The following is a 21,716-nucleotide window of genomic DNA, read 5'->3' as shown; positions in this document are numbered from 1 at the left end:
CCTAGTCTGTAGAAGTGCATGGGATTCTTCCGTCCTAAGTGCAGGACTCTGCACTAGTCCTTGTTGAACCTCATCAGCTTTCTTTTGGCCCAATCCTCTAATTTGTCTAGGTCCCTTTGTATCCTAGCCATACCCTCCAGTGTATCTACCACTCCTCACTTTCACCTGAATAAAAATTGCCAAATTATATGCACAGGAGTTCTTGTGTATGTACCAGTTAAAGCAAACACGCTGTAGTGTTGTGGATATCTATGTGAGAAATTAATGGTTAAGATGACATTCCTCATGACTTGCAGTTGGCCCTGAGGGATGATGGTTCTCATGATCAGGTTTATTAGCTGCTAATTTAATTTTTTTTAATTGTTCAGTTAGAGTGTACTTAACCAGCATGGAACAAATCAGAATATTATGAGGTTACATTTGAAAGGTGTTGCATGAGTGAGATTCTCACAGACCAATTAAAGTATCTAATTGTTTTGGTTTGTGTACTGCATAAAGGAAAGAAAACCACCAGACTAACACTGTTGGCTCAACAGCACCTGGTCTTTCATGTACAGTGCTTATCCCTATTCATTTAGAGTACTTACTAATAATACACCCCTATTTATAGTTAATAGTTTTGCAGAAATCTGAGTCTTAATAGCTTTCTTAAATGTATAGTAAGTCTCATTAAATGTACTATTTTGTACTGCACTTACACTAGAGTTGGCAATTAAATAAGGATTAAGGCTGTACCAGAATCATTCACTGTCTTCCCCAAAATTAGTATTTTTATTGTGCCTCTAACTTGTAAACTTAAAAAAACAAGTGCAAGAAGAGTCCATGGGGAGGGGGAAAATGTCAGTGTGCAGCATGCAGACAACTTCTGGAACTTCAGTGAAGCAATAACTATATTTTGTTACTGAAAGAAAAAGTAAAATGGCGTTGCTAACTCAGGATCACCCTTTATTAAATAACAGAATTAAATTGTCTGGGATGACTTACTGGAATTCCTGCCTTATTAACATGCCAATTCTGTTACTGGGAGATTGATTGATTGTTTTTGTTTCTAGCACTGCAAGCCCAAACCTTTTACTTGAGACTTGGGGAATTACAATTACTGGTAAGACATGGCATGAATGAAGAGCGTAAAAATATTCTCCGTGAAGTGTGGACATGGAGTAAGAGGGCAACATCTCTGTGTATCTGAGTAGGTGAGCCTGCTTAGTGCAGCATAGGTTTGCTGAATTATTTAGCAGGTGTCAGGGTAACAGGCATCTAAAAACTGCAATGATACAAATCAGGTGTAGGTAATCAGAGATGCCAAAATGGCAGTGGGATTCAGGTATATTGGTTATGTTGAATAAAAACTGATACCAATGCAGTTTCTTCTGTATTAGTTTTTTCTTTGAATTCTAGAAATAATTCTGCAAGCCCTACATGCAACTCACTCATTTCACACTATAAACAGTGCAGCCTTCAGTAAACCATTTCAGGAACTCACCTACCTTTTTTAATACTGCAGTTTTCTTGCCTTAGACTCCTAATAAAGCACAGTATTGGACTTGACTGCCTTTGTGACATGCTTCATAACTAAATTGCAATATGCCCAAAGGCTGTCACACTCATGCATTGAGTTGAAAGGTAAAGGTGCACTGTGGTGGAAGCCTTTCTTTACTTTTTGTGGTGCAGTAAGCAAGTAGTGGATTAATTGTTCCAGTTGAGGTGGTAGAAGTTTCTAGAGGTCTAGTCTTTTTAAAATTGCTTTAGTTTAGGCTAACTCTTACCACATGAGACTTTCCAGGAGTATCTGTAAGTCTTATTAATTTAAACCTTTACCAGTGGTATGTTTATATAAATAAACAAAAGTTTCAAAATAAGTTAATTATGTTAAAGTGTGGATCTGTGCATTCTGTACACATGGATCCCACTCTTCTACACAGGTGATCAGAATCTTTTAACCAGCAGTGTGTATTTGGGGCTGTGGATGTGCTCTATATGGCTTCATGCCACCCCTCTTGAGGGTGCAGCATCCCCATCTGCGTATAGAACATCTTGAAGAACCTCAGTTACTGTCAGGTAAGTAAACATTGTTTCTTTGAGTATGTGTCCATATGTATTCCGCTCTTGGTGATTACTCAGGCTTAACTCTTCTAGATCATGAGATGGGAACCTATTGAAGTAAAGACTAATACTGCTTGACCAAACTGGGCAGCAGAGATGGAGGCTGATACCTGTGAATAGAGATCCATGCTGCTGCTCAGCATTTCCAGGTTAGGCTAGAAACTCTGATCTCCTGCATAACACAGGCTCTGGGAGTCACATGAATTAATTCCTGCTTCAATTCCAAAACCTATGGTTGACAAGAGCACTGGTTTTCAATCTGTGGTCTGCCGATTATATCTAAGGGGTTAACGAAAGATTGTCGTTACTATACAACAGTGGTTTTCAACCTGTGGTCCACACACTGCGTAAGATTTCCAAAGGGGTCTGCAGATGAAAAAATGTTGGAAGTCACTGGACTAAAGCATACCTTTTGATTTAAGATTTCCAGCGAGGGAGAGTCCACCACAACCCATGGTAAACTGTTCCTCATAGTTTTAGTCTGAAGCACTTTAGCTTCAAGCTATTAGATTAAATTTCTCTGCTAAATTGAAGAGCTATCAAATTTGGGTTCACAGTGTAGGTTTTAACTTGATCGGTCTCAGCACCTTGGAGTCTTATAATGCACATTTTCCAATAACTCAGCTCTTCTCTCCACAGTTTAGGAATGATGGTGATAAATTTGAACACAGCTGCACCAGTGCAGTAATATAAATTTCCTCCTCCTGCCTGTAGATCCAAGGATTGCATAAGGTTTTTTGGCTACAGTAGTGTTCATGTTCACCTGATTATCTACCAAACTCTTGAGTCATTGCATCCCCGGATTGATTCCCCATCGTGTAAGTATGACCTTACATTTGCATCTTGACCCACTGTCACTATTTACTGTCCCAAACTGTCTCAGTAATTCTTTTCTTCCAGTTAAAATGTTAAATATCAAGCCACTTCCTGCTGTACCTCATAGACAAACATGCAGCTGTGTAAGTCCCAGGATAAGGTAGATGAGACAGTATCTTTTATTGGACCAACTTCTGTTGGTGAGAGGAAACCTTTATATAGAACTCTTCATTAGTTTAATATATGCTATGTTCATTGGGTATCCACTCTAGCTTTTTAAGCCCAGATTTGTAAAACTATTGAGGCACACGAGTCTAAATTCCATTGTCATCTGATGGAATTCAGACTGACTGCTTTAATAGCTTTTGAAAGTAAGATCTAGGCTCCTAAATCAATTAAGCATAGCAATGCTTAAGTAGCTTTAAAAATCTTTAAAAATTTAAAAAGCCTTAAAAGTGATGATGTACCACATCACATGCCTGAGAGAAGCCTACACTCAGCAAGTACTGCAATTTGGCACAAAATTAAGCTCTAGAAGTGGGTCCTCCACTAATAGCATTTAATACTTCCCTCTACAAGATACTATTTGAAATTACATTAAGATCCAATTCATTATTTTGCCTTTCCCCAGCCACATATAGCATTAACCAAGAATACTGTAAGTTTTTAGTATTGCTTTTACTAACAGGACAGCTAACTTGCTCAATTTTACAGTAATTTACTCTGTTCATTTCAGCAAAAGCTATGACATTGGTTAAGAAATAAATGTATGAAGGAAAAAACCTGTATGCTCTATTCCAAAAAAGTGTCCAGGTTGGCTTTTAAGTGTTTAAGATGCTTTGCATTAGTGAGATCACAGAAGAAATTGCCTTGCAATAATCATCTGCAATGTCTGTTCAAACTACATATAGAATAGCAGTGCTGGAATGTAAATAAGGACAGTTCTGTACATGTTGAAGGGCTTTACAATTTAGTGCTGTGAGGGGAAATCAAAAACTTTAGGAGGCTTATGGCAGTGATTCTCAACCAGGGGTACCTCAACTCAGATATTTGCCTAGTTTTACATAAATACTAGTAAAAAGTCAGTACAATGACTTGTTTGTACCGCTCTATGTATTATTTACACCGAGAGAAGGATAGCTATAGACACTGAAATTTCAGTACAGTATTTTACTATGGTAAACAAGAAAGTGAGGTGTAATTTGGGGGTACCCAAGACATATCAGATTGCTGAATGGTTGAGAATCACTGGCTTATGGTGAAAAAAGTTACAGCACAAAGTTCTAATAGTAGTAGTAGCTGCCATTTTCCTACAGTAGGAAAAGTCCTGAGTATAGTTTCAAGGGACTTCTGTTCAAACCTAGGGTGACCAGACAGCAAATGTGAAAAATTGGGACAGGGGATAATAGGAGCCTATATAAAAGACAGACCCAAAAATCTGGTCATCCTGTTCCAAGCTCACTTCAGGTGGGGGCAGATCTACCTTTCACTTCTGAAAAAGTTACAAGAGTAGAGTCTGAACTTCTGTTCAGACTTTTTCCAATCCATTAGTGCAGCACTCAATTTGTCATTGACAAATTATTTCTGGATGGTAAGTTGGATTTTATTTTTCACTTAATGTATACTAGTTCAGCCTGTTTTACTTGCAGCATTAAAGGCTTGCTTTCATTTGATTTTTCTTGCCTATGGAAAGTTTTGACTGGCCCTAGTCACAAAATTAAATTTGCAAGTTGACTGTATTCTTTAACAGATTTAAAAGTTCACCAAAAGCTTAATACAACTGTTTTATTGTTCAAGTCCCCTAATTTGGATGGAAGAACATACTTCAGATAACTGACATTAGTATGCTTTATTTACTAGGCAGGTATCTATCCCCCAAAACAGGATTTGAAGTTTTACTGCATGTAAGACAAATTAAAGCAATCAAAATTACACCTACAGCAGACACCATTATTAAACTCTTTAAAACATAAATAAGCAAGAAGTGCAACCAGCCACTTACTTCACCCTTGTGAAAAACTTGACCTGTCTTAAGTGTGAAGAATAAATTTTCAGAATTTGAATAGGAACAGCAGCAGTGGGAGACTATTGATTTTGTTTTTTTACCAAGTGGTAGTTACAGCATAAAAATAAGCTAGTGGAATTTTGTATAAAATAAGTAATGGTGCATTATTTTATTCAGATTGCACAGTACAAACAAGCTAATATCTAAATTGTAATACTGTTACAGGTATTTAATATTACATATATTGGGGGACAGCAGCTAGGAAAATAAGCACCTCAAAGCAGCTATGAGACTTCCGCAGCCAGCTTTCATAACAGTGGCTGAAAGTTATAATAAAATCTTAATTACACATTATAAAATGTTTGAAAAAATGTAAGTATGCACTGCTTACATATTACTAAAATTTAGTAACAGTACATAAGTGATTCTATTTACATAAAAAAAATCCATTCTTGTGAAAGGAATTTACACATGAAATAAATAAGACCCTTCAGTAATCTTAAAATTAATTGTAGGTCAGAGTGGCCAAGGGTAAAAAAATCAAGCCACTTTTAAAATGTTACTCTAATGATAGGTCAGAGTAAAAGTATGCCACATCCAGAAGGAAGTGCAACTCTGCTTTAATTTTACCAGTTAGCTATAACCATGCAAAATACACAGGTACCTTAAAATATGGTACAACCCCAAGAGCATGAACAGCACACCCTTGAGAATATTTATACAAGAATATTCACAAAAACATACACTTTACAATTCTTTAATACAAAATATTTAGTGATATCAAACAGCATAAACACTTAGATCCCAGTTGACTCAGGCCATAACTTTTTAACTACCTTCATCTTACAATTTATATTTTAAAGTCTGACAGGAAAAACAGGCAAGGTGTCGATGATTATAAAACAGAAGTCATCTCTTGCTTTCTCTCATTATATAGGAGATATTCAGAAGGTTGTCCAAATTAGGTGACACATATGGCAAAGGGACTCATGAAACGGATGTTAAAATAGAATAAAATCTGCATTGATGCCTATTGCTGTCCTTCTGCAATCAATATTCAGTACCAGAAGAGCAAGCTCAATTTAGAGAAGGACAGAGGAAGAACAAGTCGTCTTCACAATAAGACCAACTCTTTTCACATAACGATTCTCTTGGTTTCAGTTGTAGGTGTTGTGAGCTGCTTATCTGAGGTCACCTTATACACATCCATGGATCTGACATTCTCTATTCAACGCTTGTAGAAATCAAACATTAAAGTTCAACCCAGGGAAGCATGTCTGAAAGCTGGTTTGCTTCCTTACAATCCTGATAATTTGTGTACTTATCTACCATCTCTCCAGCAACTAAAATCATGTTAGGATACAGTGCACTCATAACTTCCCTCCTGGAGAGGATCCTCCTCCTCTGCCCCAGACATGTCCTCTTCATGTCGACTCACACTGTTACTTCCACTATCGCTCTGAGGGCTAGTGCTATGGCAGCTCAAACTCCGGCTTTCCTCTGCCCTTGGGCTGGCTTGTTCAGTAACCTTACAAGGGTTCACTGGTTGAAAAGCTTCAGGCTGCACTTGCTCTTCTGATATCTCGCTTAGTTTCTGGAGCTGTGGCTTGATGACATTTAAAAATGGCTTGTACCCAGGGCTAAAGAACAAAGAAGGAAGAGGTAACTATGCAGTGAACTAAAAATAGCACTTCATTCACATTCTGCCCTCTAGGCTTCAGCAGTAAATCATTACTGTAGGCACACCTATTTGAGCTCTTGCGTAAAGCACATGGGGTCAAACAGTGACAGCAATTCAAATAGACACCATTGTTTCAGGGGACTCTGCATTATAACAGACTGTTACAGAGCTGTCTTCCCTGTGGATTTCTTTAGGGAAGCTGCTAAGGTAAATTCTCTTCTGAGTGCCTAAACTCTTACTGAAGTCAATGTAAATGGAGACCCAAGTAGTGGAACATTGTCAAAATACCAAATTATATATTGTAATAGGAGGGTCCCTTCATTTATTCAAAAGAATTTTAAAACTTACAAAGTAATAGTGCAAAACACAGCACTGTGTTCTGTAATTAGTAAAAATGGAAAGTGATAAGTTTCTAGTTGCATTGAAAATTTAATCAGTATATTGCAGTGGCACCGAAAAGCCTCAGACAGGATCAAGGCCCCAGTGTTCCAGGTCTTGTACAAACACACAGGAAGAAAAGAGACTGCAATCTAAAAAAAAAAAATTAGTGAAAAACCTCACACTAGTAAATATAAACCCCAAATTGAACTACTTACAAATTCTATATTCAGCCATCTATCAAAACTAATCTGCTGCAATGACACTTACCAATCTGTGGAAGCCCATCTGTCTACAGCATGTAGCCCAGTCTTGATATTCTGCCAGATCTCTCCATCAGCATCAGAAGACTGCATTAAGGTAAAAACCTGGTTGATTATTGAAGATTCTCTGAGAATAAGGCCGATGATAATGCACCAGTCCAGACATCCTGCTTCCATGAAGATGTGTAGCAAATACCTATGAGAACAAAACAGTTCATGCAGTGCACGCTTTTTCCCCTCAAAATTCAAAACACTAGATCATACACACGCTAAAAGCAAGACTGAACATATTTTAGTCTCAAGTCATCTCATGATGATGTAACTTACCGTAGTTGGACCTGTGACTTGTGTGGCCCTTTACTAGCCAATTCCAGAGAGATATGTTCCAGCTCTGACTGTGTTAAACTTAGAGTGGAGATGTTTTCATCCACCATGGTCCAGTCACCATCCACAATAGAACTTGTTTCCGTCAGGTCTGTTGCTGAACCAATGCTGCATTCATCACCTACCAAAATATATTAAACAGGATATTTGGAAAGCCATCTATTAATTTATCAGCTGTCAATGTTTTCTTTTGCACTGCTTCCTCCAGAAACTGACTGGTGACATTTAATAGTTAAACATTTACATACTAATGTAACTAGCTTTGCGATTCAGTAAGAGTGTTACTGGGTACTGAATGCCTAGTAGTTAGCCAGGAGCAATCTGAATTTAGGTATATTGTCCTTCTAAGGATTTAAGGGCCTTGTTGGTGCATTGGATTAATATATACTTAAAGACAGACTTGCTTTTCTTGGTGCAAGCTATTTCTTCAGTAGCAATTCTTGTTAGTACCAGGTAAAGACAATCCTGCAGGATAAACTGGGTAGAAAGAGTAATATGTACACAACAGGTCCCCGAGGCACTCATACAGATCATTTGGAAAATAGTGAAGTACTATTGAGCTCTTGGACAGATGTAAAAATCTCCCAAATACTATTAGTAATCAAAATTACTACAGTGAACATCTTAAATTGATCCTAAAACTAAAAAGTCAGTGGAAATAGGTTACAAGGCAGTTCTTAGCATATGCCCCAGGTGGCACATGACCAGCACTCATCACCAAATTTCATCTGCTGGTTGGATCATTAGCTTCCCTGGGCACTGACAGGAAGCACAACATGAACGCTGATTCATGCCCCCAGTTAAAAGTTATTTCCAACAGACCTATAAGCCAAAGTAGTGCGCCTTTGATTCCTGCTCATCTTAGTGTAAAAATCTGATCATCAGTATTGTCAGTTTTAGAGCATATAGTGAATGAAATGGGCATGAAAGATACAAATAGGTCTGCAGAGCAGGAGTGGATTGGGATGTGTGAAACGGATTTAAAATTGACTAGTCTTTTTCCAAATGAAGATAGATATAGAAAGGAAACTTTTAGTCAAATTTAGTTATTACAATAATCAGTTTTAATAGTTTCAGGTGCTACCAACACAGGTAAGGACCTTTTCTTTAAAAAAAATAGCATGAATTTTTACTTTCAATTCCTTTTAAATACAGCTGTTGCTTGCTTGGTTGTAGTCTTCAATTTTGACTCAGCCACAAAGTTGTCAATGCACTTTTAAATGTTTTTAGTATACTTTTCCACTGACTGAGCCAATCTTTTCTGCATTAAGGTATCATCAGATAACAGGACAGCACCATACAGCAGTGATGTGCATTCATGAGAGAAGATGAATACCTAGATGCAGTTTTCTGAGGGTGATGCAGAAAAGGATATGAGAGTGAGAGAATGAGAAATAACCTACCTTTATTAAATAAAGGAGAGAGGAATGCATCTTGCATATGAGGTCCATGGGATGAAACTGTGTCCATCTCTCTCTGGGAGGAATTGATGGTGCTAAGCCAGCTGTGACTCTGAGGTGCACTTGAGACCCCTGTGTCCATTTCCACATTTAAAAAACTGTCTGCAGACTGGGACTTGAGCAGCTGCTCTCCAACAGCTAGAAATAAGGAGGCATTTATAAAAAACAGACCCACCATACAAGTAGCCATTTATCTCCCAAACAACTTTTTACAGTTATAGCCAAGTCAAAATTCAAGTAATTAAGTCGCTGACAAACAAACAAATGCAAGGGAATGCAGATCTTATGGCTATTGCAAGACCCTTTGATCAGCCTCACTGTACCTAGACACTGGCACACAGTGAAAGTGCCATCTAATATGTTGCTGGCATAGCTGAGCTACCATGTAAACTCACTTTCTTGCACTCTTGAGACAGAAATTCAGTCTAGTTTATAGAATTAAAAGATGTTTTAAGATTGCAGTGAGATCCATGTGGTAATCTCTCAAAATAATATATGGAAAGATATAACAGCAACATTGTAATACAGGTTTGAAAACTGCAGCACATTCTCACAATTTTAACTCTTCCATCTCACTACCACCACATTGCTAGCAAATTTCATCAGGTCACATGAAAAACAAAGCTTTAAAAATCAGATATAAAACCACATAATGTACTGATTTTAGTCACTTTCTTTGGCTGAAATTGTATAAAAGGTTGTGTCCAGACTGACCTGTAACAGAGATCTAGTTCTCTGATTTAATACAGCTAAAATATAACTTCTGAGAGAAAACAGGAAAACAGGAAACTACAACATAACTACTACAAAGACATGAGGTCTATGCTAAACAGAAGGGGTTCTGAACCCCTTCAAAATCATGCAAAGTAAGGAACTGTGCAGGTGATAAACGTCAACCTGTTCTTTGCTTGGCTGAACTGAGATTCAAACTGATGGAGGCAGGATTGCAGGAGAGAAACCTAGTCCACCAAAATAACTCAGATGGTACATCACCTGTCTTGTACTTTCCATTCTTGAAAGGTGAATTAACAGAGCAAGCTGGTATGACTGGAAACGGCCAGAGAAAATCCTTGTGTAGTCTCTTCAAGGCAATCACAAAATCCTCCACACGGGCAGCCCGGGCTCGCTCCTTACACAGCCAGCCAATCAGCTCAAAGCCTAGTTGTGCAGCAAAGCAGCCAAGGTCTTTAAGCCTGATTTCCTCCAGCAAGCGTCGAGCATGACGCCAGAGCATCATATCAATGTACATGTTCTCAGCACAGTCACTGTCTTTACTCCACCTGTGGACCAACACAAGTGAAGCGGTGATAGTAAGACTGTAGCTTAAAAGTCCTTTACCCAAGAGCCTTCACTATCACGATGATCTATGTGACAATAGGAATGTGGCAGATAGAAACTAGATAAAAAGAAAAGGAGTACTTGTGGCACCTTAGAGACTAACCAATTTATTTGAGCATAAGCTTTCGTGAGCTACAGCTCACTTCATTGGAATGCATCCGAAAGCTTATGCTCAAATAAATTGGTTAGTCTCTAAGGTGCCACAAATACTCCTTTTCTTTTTGCGAATATAGACTAACACAGCTGCTACTCTGAAACCAGAAACTAGATAGGCAGCACCAGCTGCAGGGGCTTAAAGTCTTAGCAGTAAAGGCAAAGCTACACATCACTAGGGAAGCAAGGAGCAGCACCCCTTTCAAAGTGGCCTCTCAGAGAAAGCAAACTCCAGAAGACTGCGGCACTAGCAATTGCTCTCACAGACAAACACTCCTGCCAGTCTCTAAGCCCTCAGCTGGGGCTCCCCTGTTCTGCAGGGGGATGAGTCCCACCCGCTCTGCATCATCCCACTGAGCCCTAACCATCTTCACCTGGACCCCCCTGCAGAGTCCCATTGCCCCTGCACGCAGAACTCCCCCCCCCCAGTAAGCCCCTATGCACCTAGATTACTCACTAAGCTGCTCACATCTGGACTGCCCAACACCAGGATCCTGCTAGCCTGAACCTGCCTGCCCACACCTGGTGTGCCTGCCACAAAGGGGCAGAGCCCTGGGGTGTTTCTGGGGCAGCCTCACCGCCGAGTCCCTGTCCTGGGGTGGGGGACTGTAGGGTAATCTCTGATCTTCATGCAGCCAGTGACCTGTGCTCTCCACTGCCATGGTGGAGCCTCCACATTTATTTACTGAAATTAAAATTTGCAGATTTTTTTTTTGGGGGGGGGGGGGGTGCAGAATATTTAGGCTCGGAATTCCCTCAGGAGTAGCAATGTCACTGTGCTGTGGCACCAGGAGTTAATTCAGGATAACTAGCTTTCAGCAAATGACTCTTCAGGAGATGGACATACATGAAAAATCATGGTAGTCTTGCAAGTTTTGGGAGAGGTGAGCTTTTCCCTGGGTCAATGTTTCATATAGGTACTGAGTGTCTAACATGAACTTTAAATACTGATCCAGGCAGTCGACTTTGTGCTGGTGGTGGAATAGTAGCAATCTTCAAACAGGAGAGGCCCGTGAAGTCCAAGAACCCACTGAAGAGGATAACAGAGGAAATGTGCTTCATATACAGTCAATGCAGATATCTACTCTGTTCCTTCCTACACCAAGAACCATATCTGCGTGGGAGGGGGACACTGCCTTTAAAAACAAAAATGTGCTGTACTCTGGAACATAAATGTCTTACTGGATCAGACCAGGGTCCATCTAGTCCAGTACTTGGTCTCTAACAATGGCCAATACCAGCTCCTTTACAGAAAGGAAGGGAATAGAAGAAAAATAGCATAACCTACTCCCAATAAAGTTTGTCCTAACTTCCAATAGTTAGAGATTTCAGTAAATTCTGAAGCTTAATGTTTTTATCCCTTTATGTGATTGAAAGAGGTTGAACACTGTAATTTTCAAAATAAAAATACCACAAGAACAACTATCAAAACTGATACTTGGGAGAAACATTTAGATGGAATTCTTCTGGCAGATCAACACCAGATTCAGAGAAAGCTGGTCCATTCCACATAAGTGTTTAGCACTCCCTGAGAGAGTGTGATTTTCTTCAAGTAGGAGTCTTTTACAAGAATCTTTGATCTGGCAGCTTAGGGAAAAAGATGTTTCCCTGGACAGAATCCTCCCACCATGAAGATGACAACTGCACACTGAACAGAAGGGAGGGTGACAAATTCCACCTGCTCAGAAGCACAAAGATTTAGGAAATCAATGCTTATGGCTAAAAATTCCATAGGGAATTTCTGTGGTTGGGGTGGGAGGAATTCTTAATACTAAAGTCATAAATCTAACAACTTCGATCCAACTACTAGAAATATCCTAATTTTAAATGGTACAAACAAGGAAAAAGAAAGTTTTAAAATAGCTTAAGATTGGAGAAAATTCTCCTAAGAACATAACTGAATTCAGTTTGCAGGACATGAATCTGACTTCACTGTAACTAAAATTGATTTGAACTACATGCTTTCACTTGTAATTGCCAGAATTATTGTTCACATCTGTCTGTGTAGTGCTAAGCTCACTTAACTTGCTTTACTATCTGTTGTATTGCTTAAAAGGACTAAACTTGAAACCTTTAGTTTCATGAGTATATAACTAAATCTCAGCATTTGCATGGCACTTTTGTAGCTGGCATTGCAAGGTATTTATGTGCCAGATATGCTAAACATTCATTCCAGAGGACATTCTTCCATACTGATGACGCTCATTAAAAAAATAATGCGTTAATTAAATGTGTGACTGAACTCGTTGGGGAAGAATTGTATATGCCTGGCTCTATTTTTCCCACATTCTGCCATATATTTCATGTTTAGTCGTCTCAGAAGATGACTCAGCATATGTTCATTTTAAGAACACTTTTGCTGCAGATTTGACAAAACGCAAAGAAGGTACCAACGTGAGATTTCTAAAGATAGCTACAGCACTGGACACAAGGTTTAAGTCTCTGAAGTGCCTTCCAAAATCTGAGACGGATGAGGTGTGGAGCGTGCTTTGAAAAGTCTTAAAGAGTAATGTACTCCGATGCGGAAACTATAGGACCCGAACCACGAAAAATGAAAATCAACCTTCTGACAGATGATGAAAAGGAATATGCATTGGTCCGCACTGCTTTGGATGGTTATCGAGCAGAACCAGTCATCAGCATGGACACATGTCCTCTGGAATGGGGATTGAAGCATGAGGGGACATCTGAATCTTTAGCACATCGGAAATGTAAATATCTTGCGACACCGGCTACAACAGTGCCACGAGAACACCTGTTCTCACTTTTGTGAGCAAGAAGTGGGCAGCATTATCTCCTGCATATGTAAACAAAACTGGTTTGTCTGAGCAATTGACTGAACAAGAAATAAGACTGATTGGACTGTAGGCTTTTATATTTTTTACATTGTTTTATTTTTGAATGCAGATTTTTTTTTTTTAACATAATTCTACATTTGTAAGTTCAACTTTCATGATCGCACTACAGTACTTGTAGTAGGTGAATTGAAAAGTACTATTTCTTTTGTTTTTTACAGTGCAAATATTTGTAATAAAAATATAAAGTGAGCACTATACACTTTGTATTGTTATAATTGAAATCAATATTTGAAAATGTAGAAAACATCCATAAATATTTAAATAAATGGTATTCTATTGTTTAATCGTGCGATTAAAAGCAATTAACTTTTTTAATTGCTTGACAGCTCTAAGAAGTTGAATTATAGTTGTTCCAATCCAGTTACTTCATTAAGTTTATACTTGGTTATTTGATATTCTGTCTCAGTTTAATTGTTGAATTATGTTAAAAATGTTTAGTTACTAGTTAATTAGTTAATATTGATGCTGTTAGTATCTTAAAGTGAACACCACTGTGGTTAATGCTCAAAGGTTTTTGAATTTTATACTCAGCTTTATAACTAGGCCATTCAGTAAAGTTAATTAAAATATGGTTGGTTAACTATATATTTCAGAATTTCATGTTTTGTTTAGAGGTTGTCTTAAGAGTTGCTACATTGTATCATTCATTTTATTTACTTGTTTATGTTGTATATATCATTTGCATGATTTGTTTATTGGTTTTATAATTTTTAATTACTTAAACACTCTTTATTTCAAAGTCAAGTTAATTGTTTATTTTGGGGCAGCAATGTGTAAAAGAATCTTAAGTTTTGCGGTGATGCACCCCCCAGTGCAGTCTCATTAATAACCATAATCAGTAAGTCCAGCTTTTGATTTGGTTTTCCTGAACTAGTCATGTGAGGAGCAATTAATTAGATAAATAATTCCATCTAATTAATTGTTTCCCCAAAGTATTCATTTTGCTAATTGCTTGTTTCTTTTTGTAATTTTACTGGCATCCAACCCCTACCACACCAGGCCTTCAAAAGCTTTTGTTTCTTAATTTTATAATATTTACTGTAACAACTCTGGATATTCCTGTTATTCATGTAAATGTCTGTTTTATTACATCTGCTAAGTTCTTGACCTTAGTACTATCTTACAGCATTTTATCCGAGTAAAAACACACACCATTGTCTGAAGGGTCGTTTTCCTCATCATTTTAAAAATACAATATTGGACTGTAACTTCCTGTGGACAATTCTGGTTTGTGCTCCCTGCATTTTATCTCATTTACCACTTCTAAGCAGAACAAATAACTTTAATATCAAAGTTACAGCTCATGCACATAAAAAGTTATGATAGATGGAAATCAAAGTAGCCAATATCTGCAGTAGAAGCAAAGGGAGAAATATTTCTTCTGCAGTATTAGGTGAGATGCTCTATTACAGCTGATGGACACGTGAGTGCTCACTGTATTCTGCTCCATCAGAACCTCCAGGGATCTATGGAATCTCACAGCACACAGAACACCTCTAAGGTTGCTGTCAGGGCCAAATTAAGACAATCTAGGGTCCTGGGCACTCCCCGCCCCCCCACCCATGCTATGGCCCAGACCCTTTCAGGACTAACAACAGGTTTCACACTGAAGATGAATGGCCCAGCTCTCACATCCCAGAGGTAGTTTCAGGCAAGCATCAGTTATACTTGGTTCACACTTTTCAACTTGTCTTTGCATCCATAAGGGCTAGAACCTTTTTTTTTTTTTTTTTTTTTTAAATGGAAGCTGAAATCCTGATCTCACATAACTCCAGGAGTCATGAGTGCCCACGCCTTAATATAGCCCCATTGTATAACTTGTTACAATGTAAATAGTTTGGATGAGTGGGGCAGGGACTATTCTCTGTACAGTGGTTCAGCACAGTAGGGATCAATCATGAATTGTACTATGATATAAATGTTACCTTTTCCCAGATGGCCCAGAAGGCATGCTCAGTGTTTTCTGTAGATTAAATTTGTTAGGAGGATTCTCTGCTGATTGGGATAAACTAATGCTGCGATGTCTAAAGAACTCAAAGCCACCAGTTGAGCTGGGTTCCTACAACAAAGAAGCGTATGACCAACTAAAGTAAAAACATGTTACATCTTGGGTATAAATGAGATTCATTATGTTTAGTGACTGATACACAAGATTTAGGATTTTCTTAACAAACCTGAGTTGTGGGTGTAGGCGGAGGAGTCTCTGATTCACCAGAACCAATGGCTTTAAGAAATCTGATCATGTGACGACAAAGGTCCCACTTCCCCTGCTCCAGGGCAGTGTTGAACAGAAGAGTGGCATGCTGCCTACTAACTGCTGGAACTTCCATGTTCTACAAGTAACAATGCACAATATAAAAATAATTTGCTTCTGAAACTCAAGAATACTTTTGGAAAAAGTCAAGCCCCTCCCCCAGCAGTACGCTTAAAAATGAGAGTTGTAGGTAAAAGCATATTTCACAGTTTTCCATTTTGTTAAGTGCTATTTTAGGGAGCTAGTCCTATTTAATTTGATCCCTAAACAGATATAATTGAGGTCAGGTGCCCACCAAAAAAAGTGTTAGCTGTTTTAAAAAAACAAATATATGCCAAACAAACATGCAACAAATTGTTTAAATAAAACATAAAAAAGGGACACTAAATAGTAACTTCACTTCTTTTTTGTAATCAAGTAGTAGGATACTATTACCTGTAAGATAATAAGGTAAGAGGCAGCTGTGTCTAAGTCCTGGGCCATTAAGCACTCCTCAAATAAGTCTTTTGGGTTTCCAACAGCAGCAAAAAGGTAATTCCACAGGGCATATTCTGTCTTCCTAGCACAATGCACAACTGTCTGCAGGAAAAGGGGGAACTCTGTAATGAACTTAGCCACAGTGGGAAGCAGAGGGTCGGGAATGGGCTCCCGCGAGGTAGCTTCTTCTTCCAGCACTTCATGAAGCATCAGTTCTAGCACATGAGGAAAGTAAGGTAATGTGGCACAGGAGTGGGCCAAAAGCAAGGCTTGTTCTCCTAGGTTCCTAACCAAAAGCTGGCGCAAAATGTGATGGAGGTAGATCTGAGAGGTTCTCTCAACAATACAGAAAGGAAAGAGGACCTCCAAATGTTGTCTAGCACTGCTGTGAGTGTATAAACAGTCATAGAGTACAGTGTCATTGACAGCACCAAGAACCAAGGCATCTTCAAACAGAACAGCCAAGGGGTATATGTTGATGTGGAAAGGCAGCATGATCCGTCTTGACAAAAAGGAATGTGGTTTGCGGTGATCCCTGGGAAACAAAGGAAGCCAGACTTTCATACCTGACCCACCACAGCTGAGCCAGAGTGCCTCCAGTAAGTGGCGCTTTTGTTTGTTTGCCCTGCAGGTAGTCCAAACATTTTCAACCGACTGGGCTAGCACAACTGGAGCACAAAAAGGCAGCTGGGGAAGAAAAGAAAAAAAAAATCTTAATACCCTTTTTATTTATGCCTCATCTCACTAGCATCCTTCCTTCAGCTGAAAGGGGCAACAGCATCTCCCTACAAGTATATGATAGGAATTCACTATTGTAGAGACGTACGTATTTTTACTAGGCATTTCTAAAACTCTAGTCAGTGCAAGTACTCAAGAAAGCAATTCAACTTGTGTTTCCACCCCCACAAGCCTAAACCTAGCAAAGTACTGTATACCAGAGATATTTATCAAATACTGCCTCCATCCATTTTAAAGGTTTTTTCACAAACACAGCTTGTCGTCACCCTGGGGTCATTACTTTTCTAAAAGTGAGGACTGCTAAGAAGTGCAATTCCTATGCAACTTAGTCTAGCTGTATTTTGGGCACCCAGAAAAAGCTCCAGTATTAATTAACCCTCCAAGAGGGATCTCTTTCATTCCTCATCTACCAGCTGATGCCACTGACAATTCCAGTCAGAAAGCTGTTCAAATTGCCTATTTTTAGCACAGAGTGTAGGCTAGGGCTGATGGATTACTGTAAAAAATAATGTTTGCAAGCATTCATTTGAATCCAACCATGCTCATGCTCACGCTCACACATCTTTCTCTGCAATTTCGGAAGATTCACACACACATCATTACTACCAATGATAGTGAAATTGTTGCTCTTCATATGACTATCTACATATTGTCATAAGAACAAGGATAGTCATACATTAAAGAGTTCATTCATTAATTTCTCTGTTATCTCTTAAGAAGTTGGTCAAAAATGCCAGTATGTGCCTGAAGGGGACGACAAACCACAAGTATTCAAAGTGAACAGTTTAGGAATAGCCCACAGGTCAAAAACTGTTTGCCCAACCTATGTACAGCACCTACCACAGGGGGATCCTGATCTATGGTTGGGACCCCTATGTTACAGCAATACAAGTAGTAAATAATCTGGTTATCACAGATACTTGCAGAAACAAAAACTGGCTTGTAAATGATTTGTGAACAGAAAAGAGGACTGCACTTTTCAGGTAATTTATTCACAACAAATTAATTCAACCAGTTTTAGCACAGGCATTGAAGTGTAGCTAAACACTCGTTTCTAGGCCAAGATCAATCACCTTCACAACTTGCTGTGTCCTCACAACCTTTGACAAGTCTGTGTAATCCCAAGTATGTTTACTCACAAGTTTCCTTTGGTTAGGACTGCTGTCCTTCTCTCTTATCTGGGGGCCAGACCGATCCCTTTGTACCATGATGAGTTGTCCTGCTAAGTTTAACATAATGCTTTCTGCCTCACAGGCCTGTGGGGAAAAAAGTATAAATTACTTATCTCTAAACTTTCCTGAATTCATAATTTTTGCTTTGATATGTACAGTACAGTTTCTGTATAAACTCACAACCAAACTAGTAAATTCAAAACACTGGCGCTCCCACTAAGCACATCTTTACAGGAGGCTAGTAAATACTAGCGTATGAACTCTAGATACAATTCTTTCTTCCAAACCAGCTTGCATATAAAGGAGGACAGATGCAAATGCTCATGGCTTTGATCTGGTTCTTAGGGAGGGACCTACCCAGTAAGCTCCCTAAAAGCTTTGCTCGTCTAGGAGTAAAGCGTGTAAACTGGGGATATGTTGGAGGGAGGTGCTGGCCTTTTCCTGCTCTACTTCATTTTAATCAAACAGTTTAATTGTAAGCAGAGGTTTCAGTGTGCAACTTTCCTCAAAAAGCTTCTAAGGGTATGTCTACATTACAATTTAACACTTGCGGCTGGCCCACATCGGCTGACTTGGGCTTGGGCTGTGCCAGCCACTGTAAAATTGTAGTGCAGACTTTTGGGCTCAGACTGGAGCCTGGGCTCTGGGACTCTCCCGCCTCATGTTTGGGCTTCAGCACTAGCCCAAACATTTACACCGGAATTTTACAGCCCAATAGCCGAGCCTGAGCCCCAGCCTGGCCTGTGCCCCTTGCTTTTAAATCCACTTATTTGAGCTAGCATTGCTGCCAGTCTGTGCAAGTGCCATGTGGTGGAATTCGTTACGCCAGGGTCAAGCCTCTTAAAGAGCCTATTTAGTATAGGAAACAATCGGAAGGAACAAGCAGGGCTGGGCACCTATGGAAGGAAACATTTAAATGGGTCTACTGTAAAAGTGACTGTAAAAATGCCACTTCGTTCAACAGAACTGCTCCATGTCTATTCGTAGTTCTGCCTCACAACTTTAATTGTAAAGTAAGCTTTTTCTGCTTCTGTTCTGTTGACACTGAAGAGTCAATACTGCTACAGGAGAGGAAGGTGGATTCCATTGTGGCTCAGGCATCATCAATAGAATGGTTAATCAAGATTGATCGCAGGCACTTAATTGTTAATGCTAGGGCCAGAAAGAACCCAGCTTAACTTTTATATTCAAGGTTGACTCGCAGAGATGGCAATTAGAGTAAACATCTTTTTACCTGTAAACTCAAAAAATTGGATATGGAATTTCTGTAAAAGCAATCAGGAAACCCAATCTGTAGTGTAAATTTTCCCCTCCCAAATAAAAGTGCACTTAAAAACCTTAAACGTCTAATACTACACTGATACCTGGATCTCTGAAAAATGTTTATTTTGTTTTACATTTAAATCAACTGCCTGACAGCTTATGTGTATAAAGCCCACATCCAGTTTTTCCTATCAGGCTAGAAGGACCCGAATAGTAGATTCTCAACATCTGAGATGGAAGACAATGAATTTGATCCTTTGCTTATGAGCATTTTCTTGCAGCTAGCTAAGAATGGCAAGACTGTGTCCTACAGCTCATGATGATTTAGAGTCTAATGTAGCTTCAGCATTGTGCAGAGGAAGAACAGAATGCAAAACGCATCTCAGAACGAAGCAGGAAGTGAATCAATGAAAGCTCCAACCCCCCATCCACTGGATCAATTACACTTCTCACAGGCAACTAATCTCCCTTAAATAACCCAATAGGTAACAGTCCTCAGAAAGGAAGGATGGTCCAGAGGTTAAGGGCACTAGTCGTCCAATTCCCTGCTCCACCACATAATTCTTGTGCAACCTTGCGCAAGATACTGTGCCATTCTAGATACATCTACACTGCAGTTGAGAGCATGCCTCCCAGCCCGAGCAGACAGACTTGCGCTAGTTCAAGGAGAGCTAGCATGCTAAACATAGTAATGTGGATGCTGTGGCATGGGCTAGTCACCCAAGTACAAACCCACCTGATCCTCTGGGTCCATACTCTGGTGGCTAGCCCATGCTGCAACATCCACATTGCTGTATTCAGGGCGCTAGCTCAAGCAGAGCTAGTGTCTTCATCTACCTGGGCTGGGAGGCATGCTCTGAGCTGCAATGTAGACATATCATCTGTGCATCAGTTTCCCATCTGTATAATGGGAATAATAGCTTCCCTGCCTCACAGGGGTATTGTGAGGATAAGTACAGAAAACATTTGAGACACACTTCGGTACTACGGTAACAGGGCAATAAGTACTTAAGATAGAAAAGTTGGTCTAGGCCACAATGTTACATAAACAAATATTGCCCCTTTGCCAGGAATCAGCTGCTCTTTCGATGGACTCACTGCCTAATTGACTTAGGTGGGTAATACCAAAAAGATGCACCTTATGTGCGTCCAGGGGTCCTACATTATAGAAAAGAGTTCTATGCATGTTCTAGAACAGCTTGGAATTTTATGGGCATTGATCCAGAAGATGTATATTTCATACCCACAGCATTTAAATAGTTAAATGTACCCAGGTCTTTTGTTTGCTTGCTTGCTTGTTTTTGTTTCGATTCTTTGGGCTTTGGCTCACATACTAAACAGAAGCATTTTATAAATATTTGCAAAGCATCTTCAAAAAGAACACTCTATTGCTGCTGTCTGAGACTAAACCAGTGGTCTCCAAAGTTTTTGGATCGTGCACCCCCCACTGTGCCGCTGAAGAAAGGAGAGGGGAAGGCTTACCGCAGGCGAGCCGCCAAAGCAAGACGACGGGAAGACCTGCCGCAGGCGAGCCGCCGAAGAAAGGAGGGAAGAGCTGCCGCAGGCGTGCAGAGCTGCCGCCAAAGAAAGAAAAAAACAGCGGAGTGCTGTCCGGCGGTGCTCCTCCTGCCACGCACCCCCTGGGATCCTCTGGCGCACCCCTGGGGTGCGCGCACCCCACTTTGGAGACCACTGGACTAAACTGCCAACTCTAAGATTGTCAGTTACTTTTTATTAAACTTCAACAACTCTAAAGCACTGGATAGACTCATACCTGCTGTGGCATTTTCAAGCTGATACCAGTCTCTGTTCTCACTGATGTCAGAGTTACAGAAACTACAAGGAAAGGATGAGGAATGTAACGAGACATGGATACCTCCTGAAGAACTTGAATACTGGCAGTAGGGTTAGGACTGTAAGGGGAGGGAAAAAATAGTTGCTAAACATTTCTCCTCTAACAGTAATTAATGGACAATTACAGCTAGTTTCTAAATGCTTAATGACGCAAAATACTAATTTAACCATAGGAAGCAGAGCTCTTTCAAGAAACCAGAACAATTTCCCCTTAAATTGTGAAACTGTACCCAGGCCACACCTCTGAACTTGATAAAGTTATATTTAATAAACCCATTAGCCTGATTTGTTCCATCTTGATAATTTATGCGAACACAGGAGGAAAGAGCAAAGTGCTCAATGTAGCTCTCAATGGTGGTGATTTCAATCCGGGTTTCTCTGAACAAGGCATTGGAACTATTCTCCTCCAAGTTAGACAACAGCCATCTCCCTCCCTACTGATGAAGGTTCCTTCTCTTTGATTTCAATGCAGGCTACAATATTGTGGATAACTCCATCCATCTAGATTACTTCAATAAA

At 39.6% G+C, this 21,716-nt stretch overlaps 1 protein-coding gene and 1 long non-coding RNA gene across 6 annotated transcripts in view; one reads left to right on the top strand and one right to left on the bottom strand.

Moving 5' to 3' along the window:
* Positions 1 to 35: 35 nt before the first annotated feature.
* LOC114020788 lies at positions 36 to 12,224 on the top strand. Its single transcript, XR_005225762.2, has 2 exons — positions 36 to 2,921; positions 8,902 to 12,224. It is a non-coding gene; the product is annotated as an uncharacterized LOC114020788 (long non-coding RNA).
* The window catches only part of RIC1 (RIC1 homolog, RAB6A GEF complex partner 1), a 79,759-nt gene continuing 62,733 nt past the window's right edge, over positions 4,691 to 21,716 (bottom strand). For 3 of the 5 annotated variants that reach the window (XM_037901895.2, XM_037901896.2, XM_037901898.1), the window contains 10 exons: positions 21,118 to 21,256; positions 18,048 to 18,164; positions 16,129 to 16,857; positions 15,614 to 15,772; positions 15,365 to 15,498; positions 10,084 to 10,370; positions 9,034 to 9,228; positions 7,574 to 7,751; positions 7,254 to 7,442; positions 4,691 to 6,564 (listed from right to left, as the gene is read on the bottom strand). In XM_037901895.2, coding sequence (XP_037757823.1) covers positions 6,279 to 6,564; positions 7,254 to 7,442; positions 7,574 to 7,751; positions 9,034 to 9,228; positions 10,084 to 10,370; positions 15,365 to 15,498; positions 15,614 to 15,772; positions 16,129 to 16,857; positions 18,048 to 18,164; positions 21,118 to 21,256 — 2,413 coding nt within the window. In that variant the 3' untranslated portion in view covers positions 4,691 to 6,278. Of the gene's footprint in view, positions 7,136 to 7,253; positions 7,443 to 7,573; positions 7,752 to 9,033; positions 9,229 to 10,083; positions 10,371 to 15,364; positions 15,499 to 15,613; positions 15,773 to 16,128; positions 16,858 to 18,047; positions 18,165 to 21,117; positions 21,257 to 21,716 lie in introns of all 5 variants that reach the window. The other 2 variants (XM_043546224.1, XM_037901897.1) reach the window with 2 other exon arrangements.

The sequence above is a fragment of the Chelonia mydas genome, chromosome 5, assembly GCF_015237465.2.
Source record: "Chelonia mydas isolate rCheMyd1 chromosome 5, rCheMyd1.pri.v2, whole genome shotgun sequence".
Lineage (NCBI taxonomy): Eukaryota > Metazoa > Chordata > Testudines > Cheloniidae > Chelonia > Chelonia mydas.
Note: the sequence above shows the minus strand (reverse complement) of the source record. Positions and strands in the feature narration are given on the sequence as shown.